This window comes from Hypanus sabinus, chromosome 16, assembly GCF_030144855.1.
Source record: "Hypanus sabinus isolate sHypSab1 chromosome 16, sHypSab1.hap1, whole genome shotgun sequence".
Classification (NCBI taxonomy): domain Eukaryota; kingdom Metazoa; phylum Chordata; class Chondrichthyes; order Myliobatiformes; family Dasyatidae; genus Hypanus; species Hypanus sabinus.
The window spans coordinates 82,397,693-82,419,518 of record NC_082721.1 but is presented as its reverse complement, the minus strand read 5'-3'; the positions used below and the strand labels follow the sequence as shown (position 1 = coordinate 82,419,518).

The window sequence follows — 21,826 nt, the reverse complement described above, 5'->3', positions numbered from 1 at the left end:
TGTTGAAAACAGAAAATGTCTGAAAAGATAAATGTGTAGTTAAAAGTTTTCATGACTTTTCCCATTCTTGGGCATTGTTACAAACCTGGTATCACACAAATACCTGGGCACCCACCTACACCCACTTTATCAGGTATACCCGGACACCTGCTTGTTATTGCAAATGTCTAATCAGCCAATCGTGTGGCAGCAACTCAGTGCATAAAAGCATGGAGACATGGTCAAGAGGTTCAGTTGCTATTCAGACCAAACATCAGAATGGAGGAGAAATGTAATCTAAGTAACTCTGACTGTGAAATGATTATTGGTGCCAGACAGGGTGGTTTGAGTATCTCAGAAACTACTGATCTCCTGGGATTGTCATGCACAGCAGTCACTATAGTTTACAGAGAATGGTGCAAAAATACCAAAACAGAAATACAGTGAGTGGAATTTCTGTGGGTGAAAATACCTTGTTAACGAGAGAGGTCAGAGGAGAATAGAGGCGTTGATCATGTGGATAGTCAGAGGCTTTTTTCCCAGGGCTGAAATGGCTATCACGAGAGGGTACAGTTTTAAGGTGCTTGAAAGTAGGTACAGAAGAGGTGTCAGGGGTAAGTTTTTTTTACGCTGAGAGTGGTGAGTGCGTGGAATGGGCTGCGGGTGACGGTGGTGGAGGCGGATACAATAGGGTCTTTTAAGAGACTCCTGGATAGGTACATGGAGCTTAGAATAACAGAAGGCTATGGGTAACCCTAGGTAACTTCTAAAGTAAGTGCTTGTTCGGTGCAGCTTTGTAGCCTGAAGGGCCTGGATTTAGCCGTAGTTTTTTTATGTTCTGTGTTCTAGAATGGCCAGACTGGTTCAAGCTGACCGGAAGGCGACAGTAAATCAAATAACAAAGTGTTGCAACTGTGGTATGCAGAAGAGCATCTTTGAAGCAACAACACATGAAACCTTGAAGTGGACGAGCTTAGAGAGCAGAAGCCAACAGTCGCTCAGCGGCCCACACTAAATGCTGGAGGCACTCAGCAGCTATATCAAAGAGTGAACTGTCAACGTTTCGGGCCGAGACTGTTCATCAGGCCTGGAAAAGTAGGAGAGAAGTCACAATAAGAAGGTGGGGAGGGGAGGAAGAAGAAAAAGGTGGCAGGTGATAGGTGAAACCGGGAGAGGGGGAAGGGGTGAAGTAAAGAGCTGGGAAATTGATTGGTGAAAGAGACAGCGGACTGGAGGAGATAGAATCTAATACAAGAAGATAGAGGTCCGTGGAAGAAAGGGAAGGGTGAAGGGAAGTGATGGGCAGATAGGGAGATAAAGTGAAAGACAGACACAGGTATGGAGAATGGTGAACGAGAGGAGAGGGGTAATTACTGGAAATTTGAGAAACTGATGTTCATGCCATCAGGTTGGAGGCTACCCAGATGGAATATAAGGTGTTGCTCCTCTACCCTGAGTGTGACCTCTTCGCAGCAGTAGAGAAAGCCATGGATTGACAGGTCGGAAAGTGAATGGGAAGTAGAATTGAAATGGGTGGCCACCAGGAGATGCCACTTTTTGTGGCCGATGGAGTGAAGGTGCTCAACAGAGTGGTCTCCCAATGTGTGTTGGGTCTCACCAATATACAGGAGGCCACACCAGGAGCTCCGGATACAGTAGGTGGCCCCAACAGGCTCAGAGGTGAAGTGTCGCCTCACCTGGAAGGAATGTTTGGAGCCCTGAATGGTAGTGAGGGAGGAGGTGTAAGGGCAGGTGTGGCACTTGTTCCACTTGCAAGGATAAGTACTATGAGAGAGATAAGTGGAGAGGGACGCGAATGGTCAAGGGAGTCACCTAGGGAGCGATCCCTGCAGAAAGGGATCCCAATGGAGCTGACAGAAGTTACGGAGAACCATATGCGGGATGCGGAGGCTGGTGGGGTGGTAGGTGAGGACAAGAGAAACCCTATCTCTGATTTGAGTGACAGGAGAATGGGGTGAGAGATGACATGCGTGAAATGGAAGAGATGCAGGAGAAGGTAGTGTTGATGGTGGGGGAAGGGAAGCTCCTTTCTTTGAAAAAAAAGACATCTCATTAGTTCTGGAATGAAATGCCACTTCCTGAGAGCAGATAAGGCAGAGAGAGGAACTGAGAGAAGCGAATGGCATTTTTACAAGTAACAGGACAGGAAGAGGTACTGTATAGTCCAGGTAGCTGTGAGAGTCAGTTAGTTTATAAAAGATATCAGTAAATAGACCCCTCTCCAGAGATGGAAATAGAGAGATCGATAAGGGAGGGGGGGGGCAGAAATAGATCAGGGTAATTTGAGGGCAGGGTGAAAGTTGGAGATATAGTTGATGAAGTCAACTAGCTCAGCATGGGTGCAGGAAGTGGCACCAATGCAGCCACCAGTGTAGCAGAGGAAGAGTTGAGGAGTGGTAGTGTAAGTTGGAACATGGATAGTTCCTTGTAGCTGAAAAAAGCAGTCATAGCTGGGACCCATACGAGTGCCTTTACCTGCACCTTTGGTTTGAGGGAAGTGGGAGGACCTGAAAGAGAAATTGTTGAGAGTGAGGACCAGATGGAGGAGAGTGGTGATGGAGGGGACATGGTTGGGTCTGTTGTCCAGAAAGAAGTGGAGAGCTTTAAGGCCCTCCTAGTGGGGGGTGGAGGTGTATAGGATTCCATCCCCTCCTCTCCCCCCCGCCACCACATTCTCACTCTGACTTCTCCCCTTCTTTTCCAGTCCTGATTAAGGGTCTTGGCCTGAAACATTGACTGCTCACTCTCTTCCATAGAAGCTCCCTGACCTGCTGAGTTCTTCCAGCTTTTTGCCGGTGTTGCTTTGGATTTCCAGAACCTGCAGATTTCCTCATGCCTTTGGTACACTCTGTGGCCACTTTTCAGGTACAGGAGATGCCTCATAAAGTGTCTACTGAATGTATTTGCAACAGATTTATCAAGTCTGTTGCATTCAGTGTTAGGAAGTAATATTTAACAAAGTCTACAGAGTCTGTTCCTTGGAAGCTTTGCAGGCTTTTCCTTCCAGTGCCCGTGGCATGGTCTCTTTTCCTCTCAATTCTCTTCCTTCTGGTTGTGAACCAACTCTCTCTTGGCCTCCTGCTTTCTTCAAATTTCACCGAGGTACATTTATTATCAACTTTGAGATCCACCTCCTAACGGGCAGCCATGAAACAAAGAAACACCAAAGAACCCATTAAAGATGAAGACCGTCAAACATCCATGTGCAGAGAGGAAAAAAGCACATTCCAACGACAGGTTACAGCAACAGTAGTGGGGACCCGGTGGTGATCAAAAACTGGGTTACTGTAAGGGCGAAGGTGCTTCCAATCCTGGACCAGCTGCCACAGACCCTTTGCGATGCAGAGGACTGGTGATTAGGTTACTCAGATTATTTATTCCTTGCCCTGGAGGTTTAAGTGTTTTGACTTCCCACCACTGTCGCTCTGTCACCAAGACTCCAGTTGGCTCGCCAGCCATTGATCCTAGTCAATAGACAATAGGTACAGAAGTAGACCATTTGGTCCTTTGAGCCTGCACTGCCATTCTGAGATCATGGCTGATCAATTCCTATCAATACCCGGTTCCTGCCTTGTCCCCATATCCCTTGATTCCCCTATCCATAAGATACCTATCTAGCTCCTTCTTGAAAGCAGCCAGAGAATTGGCCTCCACTGCCTTCCGAGGCAGTGCATTCCAGATACCCACAACTCTCTGGGAGAAGAAGTTTTTCCTTAACTCTGTCCTAAATGACCAACCCCTTATTCTCAAACCATGCCCTCTGGTTCTGGACTCTCCCAGCATCTGGAATATATTTCCTGCCTCTATCTTGTCCAATCTCTTAATAATCTTATATGTTTCAATCAGATCCCCTCTCAATCTCCAATCATGGCAACATGGTGAACTCTGACCAGGGTCGTTTGGAGTTTATTTATTGAGATACAGCCTGGAATAGGCCTTTCCAGCCCTTCGAGCTGTGATGCCCAGCAATCCTCCTGGTTTAATCCTAGCCTAATCACAGGACAATTTACAATGACCAATTAACATCTTTAGACACAGGGAGAACGTACAAACAGGCAGTGGCGAGAATTGAACCTGGGTCGCCTGTACTGTAAAGCGTTGTGCTAACCACTAAGCTACCGTGCTACCCTTGATGACCAAAGGAAACTTCTTCCACCAAGGGTGAGCAACAATCCAGGCTAGAGTTTCACACAGTACTAATGGATGGTACCAGTTGTCCACAGCTTGTTTGTATTTTTGTATAAATGTATGACATTGTTTAATGTTTTAATTATGGAGGCACAGTAACGTAGCCATTAGCAGAACGTTATACTGTAAGATCCGGGTTTAATTCCTGCCTTTGTCTGTAAGGAGTCGGAACGTTATTCCCACGTCCATGAAGGTTTCCTCCGGGAGTTCCGGTTTCCTCCCACATTCTGAAAACATACGGTTTAGGATTAGTAAATTGTGAGCTTGCTATGTTGGCACCAGAACTGAGGCAACAGCTGTGCAATCCTCACTCATTTGATTTGACACAGACGAGTCATTTCACTACATACTTTGATGTACATGTGACAAATGAAACTGTCCTTTCATCTTTTCTTGTCTCCTGCATCCACTGTACTTGTGCTCAAGCAGATGATTAATGACAGAATGATCTTTCTTTCACAAGATATGGATGACGTTGGCAGCTCATAGTCAGCACTTGTTCGTCTGATTAGTAATAAGGGGTCAGGAGCCATATTTAGACCAGATCAAACAAGAATCGTTTTGCTGAAAATCTCAACAATGTGTGGTGCTTGAAGATTGACAAGACTTCAGTTGGCTCTGCATTCGTTGGACATTGTTAGATTAAGCCTCTTAGCACAGACCTCACGTAGCTTTTACAAATAATCAAGTTCATGCAAATATATTTCCACACATGTAGCACACAGATAAGCTCTTAGTCATTGATTCATGGAAAACTACAGCACAGAAATGGGTCCTATGGCCTATCTACTCCATGCTGAATCATTTAAACTACCTACTCCCATTGGCCTGCATTGGGACTGTAGACCTCCATACCTCAACCATCCATGTACCTATCCAAACTTCTCCCCTCCTCCCCTTTCTCCTGTGGCCCACTCTCCTCTCCTTTCAGATTTTCTTCTCCAGCCCTTGACCTTTCCCAACTATCTGGCTTCACCTATCACCTTCTAGCTGGCCTCCTTCCCCTCCCCCCACCATTTAATTCAGGCATCTCCCCCTTTCCCTCTCCGTCTTGAAGAAGAGTCTTGGACCAAAACATCGACTGTTTATTCTTTTCCACAGATGCTGCCTGGCCTGCTGAGTTCCTCCAGCATGTTGTGTCATGTTTAGACTCTGTCATGTTTAAATCCTAACCTTTACAATCTTTCCTTATAATTCAGGTCTGCCAGACCTGGCAACATCCTTGCAAATTTTCTCTGTGTTTTAGTCCTATGAGCTTAGAACATAGCTGAATAAATAGTACTTGTTCACGGCAGCTTCAAGAGGTGAGCAAAGTTAAAATTGGTCAAAGCAATTTAAAAGAAAAATGCTGCATGTTTGGTAAACTCCATCATCGTCCAACAAAAGCAAACATGATTGCAGAAGTGAATCCAATATTGAGTAATGCTGTAATTCCCCAATGACATAAAGCTGATTTAGAGTTGGATGAAAAGTTAATTTTTGTTGAAGACCAAGAAAACTGAGAATGTAGGCATTTCCACTAACTGACTCACACTTTAGCACTTTCTTGCTCACTCAGAAGATGTTGCAACTTATTTTAGAGTCCAGACATTGAAGCCCAATGCAGCATGAGAATCAGTAATTGTAACTATCCAATAAAAAAGAATATTCATCCTTTGCCTAATCATGAAATAAATCCACACATTTCCCATGGGCAGCATATTTAGCTGCCAAGGTAATAGGAGTCATTATACTCAGTGTCTACTTTATTAGGTACACCTGTTCATTTATACAAACCGGCTGGTGGCATAGTGCCATCAGTGCTGGACTTTGGGGCGAGAGGTCCCGAGTTCAAATCCGGCCAGCTCTCTTGCACGCTCTCCATCCTGCTGGGTTGAGTGTCGAGCTAGCAACTCAACCTCATTAAAAAAAACCGAAAGAGGCTTTCTGCCAGGCTTCAGATGCCCAAGGGCGTACACACACCACACACACACACACACACACACACACACACACACACACACACACACACACACACAGCCAATCACGTGGCAGTAATTCAATGCATAAAAGCATGCAGACATGGTCAAGAGGTTCAGACCAGATATCAAAATGGGAAGAAATGTGATCTAAGTGACCTTAACCATGGAGTGATTGTTGGTGCCAGACGGGGTGGTTTGAGTATCTCAGAAACTGCTGATCTGCTGGGATTTCCATGCACAACCATCTCCAAAGTTTGCAGAAAATGGTGCGAAAAACAAGCAAATATCCAGTCAGCAGCAGTTCTGCAGATGAAAATACCTTGTTAATGAGAGAGGTCAGACTGCTGCAACAGTAACTCAAATAAAGGTCAGTAGATGGAACAGTGGCAGACAGTCACACAGGCGGTCCACGACACTCAGTAGGATTGTCTCAATTAGAAAGAGGGATTCCCTGAGGAAACCATAGCCTGTGGTTTACAGAGGAGGTTGAAAATATTGCTAAATTGAAAAGGAGTGCTGCAGGAATCAGAACCAGGTTTAATATCACCAGTATATGTTGTGAAATTTGTTAGTTTGCAGCAGCAGTACAACATAATACACAATAATAGAGAGAGAGAAAAAAAACTTTTAATGAGAGAGGTCAGAGGAGAATGGTCAGACTGGTTCAAACTGACAGAAAGGTGACAGTAACTCAAACAACCATGCGTTACTATAGTGGTGTGCAGAACAGCATCTCTGAATGCTCAACACTGTGGTGAACTACATTTACCTGTCTGGACATGCCCCCTGCTGACTGCTCCTGTGGCTCCTCCCACAGACCCCAGTATAAAGGCAACTGAGGCCTAAGCCCGGCCCTCAGTCTCCAGGATGTAGTATGGTGGTCAACTACTCTTGTTCTTATTATAAGTAAGGTTCGGGGCTTTGGCCACTTGGAAAAATCGTTGGAGGTTGGCGTTGTGATCCGGCCAGTCATGACCACAGATGGTGATGTTATCCAAATAGGGGAATGTGGCCTTCAGTTGGCACTGGTCCACCATCCGGTCCATTTCCCTCTGGAAGACCGAGACACCATTTGTGACACCGAATGGGACGCGCAGGAAGTGATAGAGCCTGCCGCCTGCCTCGAAGGCGGTGTAGGGGCGGTCCTCCGGGCGGATGGGGAGCTGGTGATAAGCAGATTTCAGATCTATTGTCGAGTACACCTTGTACTGAGCTATCTGGTTGACCATATCTGCAATGCGGGGTAGGGGGTATGTGTCAAGCTGCGTGATCCTATTGATGGTTTGACTATAGTCCACGACCATAGTTCACCACACACTCTGAACCCTGAAGTGGATGGGCTACGGCAGCAATAGACCATCTACATACACTCAGTGGCCACTCTATCAGGTTCCTCCTGTACATAACAAAATGGCCATGAGTGTGTTTTGTTGCCCGGGTAGGATGAATCATTTTATTTATTTATTTAGACACGCAGAGTTAAAGAAGCCCTTCAAGGCCGGACCACCCGGCAAACCCCTGATTTAATCACGGGACAATTTACAATGACCAGTAAACCTATGAGTCGGCACGTCTTTCGACCGTGGCAGGAAACTGGAGCGGCCAGTGGCAACTCATGCAAACTCCTTACAAGCAGCAGCAGGAATTGAACCAGTTCACCTGATGTGCTACTCACTGCACCACCATGCCTCTGAATAGGGGAAGTCCACACAGAAATTTTCCAGATTGTGAATGGATGAATAAGCAAATTTCATGTGAGCAGCCAAATTATAAAAATTCCACCATTTCTGTTTGACTTATTATATCTGCGATCTTCCTATGAACAGTAGTCTATACAAAATGTACTGAGAAACTTGGTATTTAGCCAGAACTTCTGAGCAATGGGAACAGCTGGAAAACAGCTTTTGCATTCCACAAAGAATCTTTTTAACTTCCCTTCACAGTAAATTAAATCATATTTGAAAGAACAGAAAAATTGGACAGGATGCACGTTCCCTACTTGTAATAAAGCTCAGAATAACCATGTATAGTTCAGCCCAGTTACCAGAAGAAGCATTTACACTGAGAGCGTATCTTAACTATAAGATCAATTTTGAATATTAGAATATTTTTTGACGCATCATTTCAAGTGTTCTAAAACCCAGGCATCAGAAACTGTAAGTGCAAAGAGATTTGGAAGTCCTCCTGCAGGAGTCACTGAAGGTTAATTTGCAGGTTGAGCTGGTGGTGAGGAAGGCAAATGCAATGATAGCATTTATTTGAAGAAGACTAGAACATAAAAGCAAGGATGTAATGTTAGAGCTTTGTAAGGTGCTGGTGAGGCATCATTTGGAGTTTTGTGAGCAGTTTTGGGTCCCCTTATCTAAGAAAAGATGTGCTGACATTGGAGAGGGTTCAGAGGAGTTTCTCAAAAATCTGGGCCTGTATTCACTAGATTTTTGAAGAATAAGGGGTGATCTCCTTGAAACTTTTCAAATGTTGACACGCCTTGAGAGGGTAGACTTGGAGAAGATGTTTCCTATGATGGGAGCGTCTAAGACCAGAAGACAGCGTCAGAATTTAGGGATGTCCATTTAAAACGGAGATGAGGAGGACTTCCTTTGGCCAGGGAATGATGATTCTGTGGAATTCTTTGTCACAGGCAGATGTGGAGGCCAAGTCTTTATGAACAGTTGGGGTAGAAGTTGATTGATTCCTGACTGGTCAGGGCATGAAGGGATTATGTGGGGAAGGAAAGAGATTGGGGCTGAGAGGGAAATGGGTCAGCCATGATGAAATAGTGGAGCAGACTCGATGGACCAAATGGCCTAATTTTGCACCTAACAGTCTTGTGATCTTTACCACAAAGTTGTGGTGGATGACTCTTTGGATATACAATCACCAAGTATTCTTTGGCAGAATTGCAATGACAACAGCACTTGGCACATGAAAACCTGTGCTAAGTGGCAAAGCAGCTGTGCTCCAAGTCACTGAAAGCCCAAGGAAGCAGCACTCAGGGGCGTATCTACGGAAAATGGCGCCTATGGCAAGCATCGAAATTGCACCCGTCCAAACATCTGACACCCATCTTTTAGATAACTTTACCATAACATCAGCTCAAAAATACAAGTCAAACTAGTTAATCTTTTAATTAACAAATTATGGCACTACATGAAAATTATAACTGCGCCTTCCTTGTTTTCACTGATGCAAATTGTTCTATGATGTGATCGAAGTCAGTTTTTTCAGTTTCTTCTCTTTCTACACTCAGCAGAGCAAGATCACAGAGTCTGCCTGGACCCATGGAGGCTCAACTAATTTCGTAACTAATTTCGTAACTCAACTAATATGAAAGTATTAGTTTTAACTTGCTGAATAATCTCTCACAGCTGGCAATGAAAATTGCGATGGTTAGCATTATCTGAATAGCAATGCGAAGATTGGGGAAGATGCTCTCATCTCCATACTGAACAATCAATTCAAGAAGCTCTTCAGGTCAGTTTGAGCCGCCTTGATAGCAACATTCTGCAATCCAAAATTTCTCCATGTAGCTGCTGTCCATCAACATCAGAGCTGTACAATTCGCCCAAATTTTCACACTTCTTCTTTAGGTGGTTACTGTTGGCACCATAACACATTCCCTCAACATCGAGAAGGAAGCCAAACTTGGTGTCAGTGTCGTGCAAATGACCGAACCTTTCGTCCATTTCTCTGTGAAGACGGTCGAGTGTTCCCTTCATGACCCTTTCCATTTCCTCCTTAGCTGTTAATCTCAAAGGGCTTTCAAATCCAGGGCAGCATCGTGGAAGTTCATGCTAGGATCCTGCAGCCCCTTTTAAATACAGTCAATACGAATGAGTACTTTGTTCCAAAATCCTAGCAAAATCAGAAAATCGTAACTCAACACGTGGTTGTACAGCTGCCTTGCATCACTTCTTGTTTCACTGGTCTCGTTTTCATTGTCTATCATGTCCTGGTGAACTTGAAGTATTTCCTCAAGGCACTTATTGACGGGCTTCACTGCTTCTGTCCTTGCATTCCACCTGGTTTCAGACTCCGACTTAACAACCACAGGCACAGCATTTTTGAGTTCTTCCCAGCACTGTGCTGAATGAGAGAAAAACATGTGGAGAGCTTCAATGGTTCCAAAAAATGTGACTATCATTGTATCCTGCTTGGCTGCATGTACACTCACCAAGTTGAGTGAGTGATTGTCACAATTTGCTTTTCTCACTTACTCTTTGATGAACACCACTTCTGTGTCCAGCCATCACAGCAGCGTTGTCATAGCACTGTGACCGACAATCTTGTAGCTCTATTTCATCCTTCTCTAGCTGTTTCAAGATGTCATCAACCAAGCTCTCAACATCCTTCTGGGTTATCTGGATAAAACCAAGGAAATCACTGTCTAACATGGACTGTTTTCCTCTCAAAGTCAACTTCCACATACTTCACTACTTCTGACATCTGCTCATGGTGTGTCTGATCAGGAGACGAGCCGAACATGAGACCATAGTACTTGGCTTTATGAATGCTTCTCAGTAAACTCTGGTGAACAGTGGATGCCATCATGTGGATGAATTCGTTCTGGACACACGGTGAAAGTTAAGACATGGATCCAGGATGACTTTTCAAATAAACCATAGAACTATATAATATAACATTACAGCGCAGAAACAGGCCTTTTGGCCCTTCTGTGCCAAACCATTTTTCTGCCTAGTCCACTGACCGGCACCTGAACCATATTCCTCCATACACCTCTCATCCATGTACCTGTCCAAGTTTTTCTTAAATGTTAAAAGTGAGCCTGCATTTACCATTTCATCTGGCAGCTCATTCCATACTCCCACCACTCTCTGTGTGAAGAATCCCGCCCCCCCCCAATGTTCCCTTTAAACTTTTCCCCCTTCACCCTTAACCCATGTCCTCTGGTTTTTTTCTCCCCTAGCCTCAGTGGAAAAAGCCTGCTTGCATTCACTCTATCTATACTCATCTATACCCATCATCTATACCCATGATATACCGCTATCAAATCTCCCCTCATTCTTCTACGCTCCAGAGAATTAAGTCCTAACCTATTCAACCTTTCTCTTTAACTCAGTTTCTCAAATCCTGGCAACATCCTTGTAACAACACACACAAAATGCTGGTGGAACACAGCAGACCAGGCAGCATCTATAGGTAGAAGCGCTGTCGATGTTTCAGGCCAAGACCCTTCGTCAGGACTTACCGAAAGGAAAGATAGTAAGAGATTTGAAAGTAGTGGGGGGAGGGGAAAATGCAAAATGATAGGAGAAGACCGGAGGGGCTGGGATGAAGCTAAGAGCTGGAAAGGTGATTGACGAATGTGATACAGAGCTGGAAAAGGGAAAGGATCATGGGACGGGAGGCCTCAGGAGAAAGAAAGGGGGGGGGAGCACCAGAGGGAGATGGAGATCAGGCAAACAACTAAATATGTCAGGGATGGGGTAAGAAGGGGAGGAGGGGCATTAACAGTAGTTAGAGAAGTCAATGTTCATGCCATCAGGTTGGAGGCTACCCAGCCGGTATACAAGATGTTGTTCCTCCAACCTGAGTTTGGATTGATTTTGACAGTAGAGGAGACCATGGATAGACATATCAGAATGGGAATGGGACGTGGAATTAAAATGTATGGCCACTGGGAGATCCTGCTTTTTCTGGTGGACTGAGCGTAGGTGTTCAGCGAAACGGTCTCCCAGTCTGTGTCAGGTCTCACCAATATATAAAAGGCCACACCGGAAGCACCGGATGAGGTATACCACACCAGCCGACTCACAGGTGAAGTGTCACCTCACCTGGAAGGACTGTCTGGGGCCCTGAGTGGTGGTGAGGGAGGAAGTGTAAGGGCAGGTGTAGCACTTGTTCCATTTACAAGGATAAGTGCCAGGTGGGAGATCGGTGGGAAGGGATGGGAGGGTCGAGTGGACAAGGGAGTTGCGTAGGGAGTGATCCCTGTGAAAAGCAGAAGGGGTGGAGGGAAAAATGTGTTTGGTAGTGAGATCCCGTTGGAGGTGGCGGAAGTTACAAAGAATTATATGTTGGACCTGGAGGCTGGTGGGGTGGTAGGTAAGGACAAGGGGAACCCTATCCCGAGTGGGGTGGCGGGTGGATAGGGTGAGGGCAGATGTCTTCCTTTTTTAAACAAAGGGGCTTCCCTTCGTCCACCATCAACTCTGCTCTCAAACGCATCTTTCCTATTTCCCGCAAAATGCGCAACCACCAACTGCGACTCCAGCCTTGAACTCCAGGCTGGGTCTTCACATGCTGCGATTGTGTCCCCCGTCTCCCCCTCCCCCATCCCCGCCACCACTCTGCCATCCCCTCTCCCTCAGATCCCATCGACAGCACCTGGGCCCTCAGAGGCTCCATCTTCCTCTCACCCCAACCCTTCCCTTTCCACTGACATTACCAGCCTCCCTCTCCCCTCTGATCCCATCTCTCATCCGTGCCGGATCTTTACCATTCCCTCCGACCTTCAACTCTCTGAGGCAGAGCGCTCTGTCCTCAGTAAGGGCCACAGCTTTGTCCCCCTTCGCCCACACCTCAGTGAGTTCCGCATACGCCATGACGCCGAACTCTTCTTCCACTGTCTCCGTCTCCGAGCTTACTTCTTTGACAAGGTACACCCACCGATGACCCCTTCTCCCGTCTTCAACCCTCCTCCTCTTCATGGACACCCCGCTCTGGTCTTCTTCCTGCTCTGGATCTCTTTATTGCTAATTGCCGAAGGGACATCAACCGTCTTGACTTTACTACACCCTGTTCCAATTCCAACCTCACTCCTTCCGAACGCTCTGCTCTCCGCTCCCTCCGCACCAATCCCAACCTCACTATAAAACCTGCTGATAAGGGGGGAGCTGTTGTCTGGCGTACTGACCTCTACCTGACCGAGGCACAGCGACAACTCTCTGATACCTCCTCTTATTTACCCCTTGATCATGACCCCACTAAGGAGCACCAGGCCATTGTCTCCCATACCATCACCAACCTTATCAGCTCTGGGGATCTCCCATCCACTGCCACCAACCTCATAGTTCCCACACCCGGCACTTCCCGTTTCTACCTCCTACCCGAGATTCCTGAACCTGCCTGTCCAGGTTGCTCCTGCCCCACTGAACTCATTTCTGCATATCTTGACACTGTCTTCTCCCCCCTTGTTCAATCTCTTCCCACCTATGTTTGTGACACTTCTCAAGCTTTGAATTTTTTCAATGATTTTAAGTTCCCTGGCCCCCACCGTCTTATTTTCACCATGGACATTCAGTCCCTATATACCTCCATCCCCCACCGAGATGGTCTCGAAGCTCTTCACTTTTTTTTGGATTCCAGACCTAACCAAATCCCCTCGACCACCACTCTCCTCCATCTAGCGGAATTAGTTCTTACTCTCAGTAATTTCTCCTTTAGCTCCTCCCACTTCCTCCAAACCAAGGGTGTAGCCATGGGCACCCGTATGGGTCCCAGTTATGCCTGCCTTTTTGTTGGCTTTGTGGAACAGTCCATGTTCCAAGTCTATACTGGTATCCATCCCCCTCTTTTCCTTTGCTACATCGACGACTGCATTGGCGCTGCCTCCTGCACGCATGCTGAGCTCGTCGACTTCATTAACTTTGCCTCCAACTTTCACTCTGTCCTCAAATTTACCTGGTCCATTTCCGACACCTCCCTCCCCTTTCTTGAACTTTCTGTCTCCATCTCTGGAGACGGCCTATCTACTGATATCTACTATAAGCCTACAGACTCTCACAGCTACCTGGACTATTCCTCTTCCCACCCTGTTTCTTGCAAAAAGGCTATCCCCTTCTCACAATTCCTCCATCTCCACTGCATCTGCTCTCAGGATGAGGCTTTTCATTCCAGGATGAAGAAGATGTCTCCTTTTTTAAACAAAGGGGCTTCCCTTCATCCACCATCAACTCTGCTCTCAAACGCATCTTTCCCATTTCCCACACATCTGCCCTCACCCCATCCACCCGCCACCCCACTCGGGATAGGGTTCCCCTTGTCCTCACCTACCACCCCACCAGCCTCCATGTCCAACGCATAATTCTCCGTAACTTCCGCCACCTCCAACAGGATCCCACTACCCTCCCATTTTTCCCTCCCCCCACCTTTCTGCTTTTCTCAGGGATCGCTCCCTACACGACTCCCTTGTCCACTTGTCCTCCCCATCCCTTCCCACCGATCTCCCTCCTGGCACTTATCCTTGTAAATGGAACAAGAGCTACACCTGCCCTTACACTTCCTCCCTCACCACCATTCAGGGCACCAGACAGTCCTTCCAGGTGAGGCGACACTTCATATACTGTGGTATACTGCGTCCGGTGCTCCCCTTCTCTCCAACTTAGAACATATTTGACGGAGCGTAGTTCTGCTGGAAGGTCATTGTTCCAAAGTATTAGCTCACTTTCTCTCTCTGCAAATACTGTATAGTTTCTGTAGTTCCTATCTCCAGACTTCCAGCATCTATAGTGTTTTGCTATTTCTCTGCTGCCTCTGAATTTTATGATCTGCAGATCAATACAGAGTCAATTCCACTGTTTTAGGTGTAGTACGGACTAGCTCAGGACAGAAAGTCTCCTTAGCAAATAGGCATGACTAATTCCAATGAACTGGTTGTGCTCTGGACTGTCACTGTTACTGACACTTTAGTGGAATTAAATCATCCAGCTTCTTTGGTGGGAATGAGCTGTCATCTCCGGATAGAAGCGTAGGCTTCTGGCAGGCCATGGAAACCCAAGTTCAAAGTTCAAAGTATGTATACTATATACAACTTTGAGATTCATCTCCTTACAGTCAGCCTCAAAACAAAGAAACCCAATAAAACCCATTTAAAAAAAGATAATCAAACACCCAATGTGCATAAAGAAAACAAATCATGCAAACAATAAAAGTAAGCAAATAGCATTCAGAACTGAAGTTCACAAAAGTGAGTCAAAAAGACACAAAACCAGTCACAGCTGATCCAGAGGCCTATCTGTTGCAGGCCACAGCCTTAGTTCAGTGCAGAGATGAGTAAACCTTGCGAGCAGCTTGCTGAACACTGGCCCACCCTTAGCTTCCAGCCCCAAAGCCCTGACCTTTTCAATCTAACCCAGAGCTTAAATCAGCCAAACATCAGGTCGTACCTCGCTCTTGCACCTGGGCACTGCCATATCTCTTTTTGAATATCTGCAGTTACTCAGCTGCCTCAGAACTCCCGGGATACTGACCTCGGGTGGTGACTGTGTGCAGGGTGCACAATTGCTCTCAGTAAGAGCACACAGTATTCTGTAGTTAGGGTATAGGGCAAATATTAATTTCAGCAGCAACCAGTCTTCAGGTTTGAATGTGGATTGTAGATTGTATTTAAAATGCAACTCTGGACAAAAGCCTCCCTGGAGCTGCAGATTGTGGCTGAGTACAAATCAGAAAATACCCATTCATTTGATGTCTACATAAGCGTGAATCCAGACATATACTAACATTCATTTTGGGTGTCTGGCGTGGGTGTGAAGAAGGATGTGTTTGAAAACAATATGCAAGTCAAAGGAAGTATTTTAGATACATTGTAACTATAGAATTGTCCTGGTGTTACTTTTGATTTTTAGCATATAAAAATGTTGTGTAATATTGGGTCAAGGAGGCTTCTTCCTCCAAAATTGTCTCAATATGAAGCTTGCTGCTTATTTTTGTTGAATAAAACATTTCTATATCCTCTAGCTTCCGGTGACTTTGTTCACATTACAATAACTGCATAAGCTTTCTTAAAGTACTCTGGTTTCCTCCCGTGCAGGTCAATATGTTAATTGGTCAGTATTGTTCCGAGTGTGTACATTTGTGGAACAATCTGGGGGTGGGGGGTTGGTAGATTCATTAGAAAATTAAAACAATGGGATTCTTGTAAGACTAAGGTAAATAAGTGGTCAGGGTGGACTGGGTCTGACAAAGTACCTGCTTCTGTGCTGTTTAAAAATAAAACAAAAGGGCAGCGCAGTAGCACAGAGTGAGAGTCTGGCTTTGGGAAGCCCGAGTGTCGGGTACTGAGATGAGGGCAGGGCTGGTTTTACTCATTCTCCTATGACTGTTTATTCCTTCCTCCGCAGTGCTGAGGCTGTGAACTGATCCAACTGCTGTGCATTTCTGTCCTGCTGGTGTATGAACTTCGGGACTGGATCTGGGAGTTGCTCCGGGAGTGGATCTGGGACTCGGCCTAGTACAGATGCTGTTGGGCTTGCTTCTGTTGTTTGAATGGTGTGTGCTTTTTTATTTCTCTCTTTTCCTCTACACACTGGTTTTTGGTCTTTTTAAAAATTGGGTTATTTGGGTTTCTTGCTTTGTGGCTGCCTGTAAGTAGAAAACTTTCAAGGTGTATAATTTATACATTCTTTTATTATAATTGTGCTTTGAATCTTCAGATCTTCGGTGTTGACCATGTGGAGTTTGCACATTCTTACTCTGGTCACATGGGTTTCTCTACTTGTTCTAGAATCCCAAGACATGTGGGGCTAGCGGACTGAAAGTTGCCCCACAGTGTGTAGATTAGTGGTAGAATAAGATGGGACAAGATAGATCAACCGATGAGCATGTGGGGAGAACTGGTAGAATGGGTGGTTGATTGTCAGTGGGATGACTGTGCTGTTTACTATGAGTCCATGTAAATGTCAGTGTGTGGACTCCATTTAAGCAGGCAGGTCTTAAGGAGTATTTTAATCAGCCCAATAACAAACACTGGACTCTGTATTCCCCTGCCCAATAATGGACTCTGTATGAGGATGAAACTGAAGTTCCCTCAACCACTCACCTCACATGCAATGACTATTCTTTGGCAGAAAATGTGAGCAGGAGATTAGTAAACAAAAGGGAGAAGACACAGAGAAAGTTTTAAACAGAAACTTGCAATGAAATGTGTGAGGTGAGCTATGGGAATTGACAATTTTAACAAAATATCTGCTTTAAAACATTCTATTCTGTGTGTACTTGGTTGAGATTAATTTTTAAATTTCCTGTTTGATAAGTTGCAAAGGAGACGTGTGCTTAGTATGAGGCACTAGAGTGTCAGACTCCGCCTCATTCCCCAAGACCTTTACATTGCTCCTGACACCACTCATTAAACTGTCAGTCTCCTGTCGTGTGTGGTGACTGCTCTATAATTATATCTCTTTGTCAGATATAAACAAGGGTTTAAATAGAGCCAGCTCCAAGCAAAGAGAGCTCAGACGGAGTCTCATCCCACAACCAGTAAGACTTGTGCTCTCTCCGCAGACGTCAGGCAATGCAGAAGTTCTGGTTCACTCTGGCCGTCTGGCTGCTCGTGCCGGAGTCCCAGCTGGAGGCAGAAGCTCGGAAACCCGGTCGTGGTTTCAAGCTCTGTGGGAGAGACTTTATTCGGGCAATCACCTACGCCTGTGGAGGCTCCAGATGGAAACGGACTGAGTTAAACATGCTAGGTAAGAATTAGCATCCCATCTGTAATGTCTGCCCAGGGTTAAAGACCATATTTTGGAAGCCAGGCACAAAACAGAAAGGTTAGATTGCCGGAAATAAGAGGCTCCAGAAAACTACTGTTCCCTTTCAGTGTAACTTCTTCCCCTAGTCATCTATGGGAAAGGTGAGAATTCATTGCACTGTGAGAGAAACAGAAATCCCAGTGGTGGGAGAGCAACCAAGAGAGGCAGAATGATAACCAGCAAGAGTGTCACTGATAATCATTGTAACTACCGTTGACCATATTGTCTTGGAAGACAGCCCAAATTCCTCAGGATATGACAGACATTTCCTGTGTGACTGTGAATTCTGGTCTATTTATTCATTGAGATACAGCTTGGAACAGGCCCTTCTGAACCTTTGGGCCATGCTGCCCAGCAACCTCTGATTTAACCTGAGGCGAGTCATGGGACAATTTACGGTGACCAATGAACCTACCAACCAGAACATCTTTTGGACTGGGGGAAGAACCACAGTACCCGGAGGAAACCCATGTGTTCACAGGGAGAATGTTCAAACTTCTTACAGGCAGCAATGGGGATTAAACCTAGGTCACTGGTACTATAAAATGTTAGCTAACCACTACGCTGCCATGCCGCAAGCTGAACCTGTGCCGTCCTGTGTATTATTAGCAGAAGCAGGTGATATTGACCTGTTTCCTGTGTTAATTTTCAAGAATTGGTAGCTTGAGCAAAGAGGCTGAAGCTTTATACTATTTTGTGGGACAGGATGTAGTAAAGAGAAGTCAGAGAAGTCAAGGCACTGAGCCATGAGGCAGCAGGAAGCTTTTCCCAAGGTCTGAAAATGATGTTTATGCCCCTCATCACAGAAGTAGCTGAGACATAGAACAACCTAGATTTGAATAAGGAACAGAATAGAACGGGCAGAGTTCTACAAGCTTGTGATGCTCTGTGACTGAGACCATAAGATACAGGAGCATTTGGCCCATAGAGTCTATTCCACTGTTTCATCATGGCTGATCCATTTTCCCTCTCAGCACCAATCTTTTACCTTCTCCCTGTATCCCTTCATGCCCTGATTTAACAAGAATCTATCAACCTCAGCCTTAAATATACCCATTGACTTGGTCTCCACAGCTGCCTGTGACAATGGATTCCACAGATTCATCACTCTCTTGCTAAAGAAATTCTTCCTCATCCACATTCTAAAAAGACGCTCCTCTATTCTGAGGCTGTGTCCTCCGGTCTTAGACTCCCCCATTATAGAAAACATCCTCTCCATATCCACTCTATCAAAACCTTTCAACACTCAATAGGTTTTAATGAGGTCACCCCTCATTCTTCTGAATGCCATCAAATGCTCCTCAAATGATGAGCCTCTCAATCCTGGAATCATTTTCAAGAACCTTCTTAGAAGCCTTTCCAATGTCAGCACATCCTTTCTTCTTATTCTTAGATAAGGGGCCCAAAACCGTAAACAATACTCCAAGTGAGGCCTCAGCAGTGCTTTATAAAACCTCAACATTATATCCTTGCTTTTATACTCCAGTCTTCTTGAAATGAATGCTAACATTGCATTTGCCTTCTTGTTCCTGTGTGATGGTGTTGATAGGCTGAATAGTCTCCCCCGGCCCTGTGTAACAGACTCAGGGGATGGATTTGCCTGCAGTCTGGCTTGCTGACATTGATTTCCTACTTGTTGTTTGCATTTATTGATGAGCGTGTTCTGGTCTCTCCTGCAGATATCACTGACCCCTTCTCCCACCTGCCACGGGCCATGGACGGTGCCAGTCCCGACAGCTGGGACCTTGCCAACAAAGTCACCAACTATGAACTCACTACCCGGAGATTCCTGATGGGATTTGGGGATGAGGACCGAAGCCGGAGGAGCATTTCCAATGATGTTCTGGAGGCTTTGAGGAGCACGGATAGGAAGGGGAGGGACGCAGTGGTGGATCTGTCTTTAGCTTGCTGTAGATTGGGGTGCACCAAAAGTGAGATTAGTTCGCTTTGCTAAGGTTTGTGCTCCACCATCGATTTCCCCACCACCTGCTCCCTAATACATAAAACCTAGAAAGTGGTTGGGTTCACACATACACCTTGTAATCAAAGATCCTGCTCCTGAACTCCGGAAAACACAAAGACACACAGCATAACATGTGTGGCAGCCTATTGGAAAAATCAAAGCTCTTCAATTTATGTTTGAGAGACAGATGTTGTTACGTTAAGTGCAGAGAATTCTCCCTTTGCAAGAGATTGTTCCTGTGGACTCTGTTGTCAAACACTCATTATGTATCTGTTAATCTTCACTGCAGAAACAAACTATATCTGCTGTACAATTCCTTCTAATAAAAAATTACATATGTCACTATAGACTGAAAAACAGTCTCAATGTTAATATAAGCATTAATAAGAAAATTGCGAATTACAATGTCAGAGTCAATAACACAGCACTACAGTCTCACAGACACTAACTGTAATAAGGGAATTTGTCCCATAGACACTGACTCTCACTGCATTACAGACTCACAGTTACTGACGCAAACACACTAACTCTCTCTGCACTATAGTCCATGGACACCAACACTTACTGGGATTCACTCCCACATATATCAATTCTCACTGTGATGCAGTCACAGTGGTTGTCTCTCACTGGGGTACAACCTCACAGACACCATCTTTCACTGGGGTACAGTCCAACAGACACTAAATCTCACAGCACTACAGTGCCACAGACACCTACTGGGATTGAGTCCCAGACACGAACTCTCACTGTGATTTACTTCCACTGGGTCCAACTCTAACTGGGATTCAGTTGCAAGGCAATGGCACTGGGCAAAAAGGCACAGATGCTAAGTCCTGTATAGCACAGTCCCACACACTGCCTCTCATGAGATATAGTTCAAAGTCAAAATCAATTTCAAAGTTCAAAGTAAAATTTATTATCAGAGTACACATATGTCATAATTATTTTTCCTGTGGGCATCCACAGCAAATCTATGGAACAGTAACTATAAACAGGATCAATGAATCTGCAAGAGCATAGAAGACAACAAACTGTGCAAATACAAAAATAAATAACAATAAATAACGAATATGAAATAACAAGATAAAGAATCATTAAAGTGAGATCATTGGGTGTGGGAACATCTCAATAGATGAGTGTAGTTATCCTCCTTTGTTCAAGAGCCTGACGGTTGAAGGGTAGTAACTGTTCTTGAACCTGATGGTGTGAGTCCTGAGGCTCTTGTACCTTCTGCAGTGAGAAAAGAGTATGGCCTGGAGGGTGATTTATTGTCAAAATTTGTATCAGACCACATACAGGCCACCATTCGCTACCTTGAGATTCCTTTTCTTGCAGGAATTTACAGGAATACAGTAGAATTTATGAAAACTACACATAAAGACTCACCAATAATCGATATGCAAAAGACAAACTGTGCAAGTAAATGACTGAATGAATGAGAAGTAGGGAGAACATGAGTTGTGGAGCCCTTGAAAGTGAGTCAGTAGGTTGTGGAATCAGTTCTGAGTTGAGGTGCTTGAAGTGATCCACACTGGTTCAGGAGCCTGATGGTTGTAGGATAATAACTGCTTCTGAACCTGGTGGTGTGGGACCTAAGGCTCCTGACTCTGAATGAGATAAAGAACCACAGACACTGACTCTCACTACGGTAAGCTTCCACAGACACTGACTTACATCACGTTATAGTTTAATGGGTATTGTCTCTCAATGGAGTACAGTTCCATAGACACTTGTAAAATATTGCCAATTCATAACTAAAAGAAGAGACACTTCTCTGCAACTACAACCAATCACTTTGGGTACAAGTACTAGTTATATGCAAAACAGATTTATCCACTTAAGTCGCATCCAGCACAAAGCAATGATTAACAAAACTAACAGTCACAATCTGTTCCATTAAATTTCAGACACTCACCTTTTGGGTGATTGCGTGTGGTCTTTTCTCCTTCTGCTGTGTCCAGTTGACTACAAGTTCAGGTCATGCTTGTTCTCTGTCTAGCCCGTACTTTATTCGCTTTCTCTCTTTGATCTTCCCTACCAGCGACCAACTCCTAGAGTTATCTTAACACTATTTCTTTTAATAATACAATTATGTTACACTTTCAGCTTGGCTTGTAGGTTAACCCATTCCTTATCATATTCCTTTACACTGTCTCATAGTCTGACCTTCTCCTTGAATATCTTTATATAAATCTCCTAAAATTCTGCAATAACCATTGTTTGCT

General features: G+C 45.0%; 1 protein-coding gene across 3 annotated transcripts in view; it reads left to right on the top strand.

Annotated features, from left to right (window-relative positions):
• LOC132406513 (relaxin-3-like) overlaps window positions 1–19,943 on the top strand; it is a 96,483-nt gene extending 76,540 nt beyond the window's left edge. For 2 of the 3 annotated variants that reach the window (XM_059992287.1, XM_059992285.1), the window contains exons 2-4: window positions 16,235–16,382; window positions 17,394–17,578; window positions 19,318–19,943. In XM_059992287.1, coding sequence (XP_059848270.1) covers window positions 17,404–17,578; window positions 19,318–19,592 — 450 coding nt within the window. In that variant the 5' untranslated portion in view covers window positions 16,235–16,382; window positions 17,394–17,403 and the 3' untranslated portion in view covers window positions 19,593–19,943. Of the gene's footprint in view, window positions 1–16,234; window positions 16,383–17,014; window positions 17,044–17,393; window positions 17,579–19,317 lie in introns of those variants that run through there. The other variant, XM_059992284.1, reaches the window with a different exon arrangement.
• The last annotated feature ends 1,883 nt before the right edge of the window (window positions 19,944–21,826 follow it).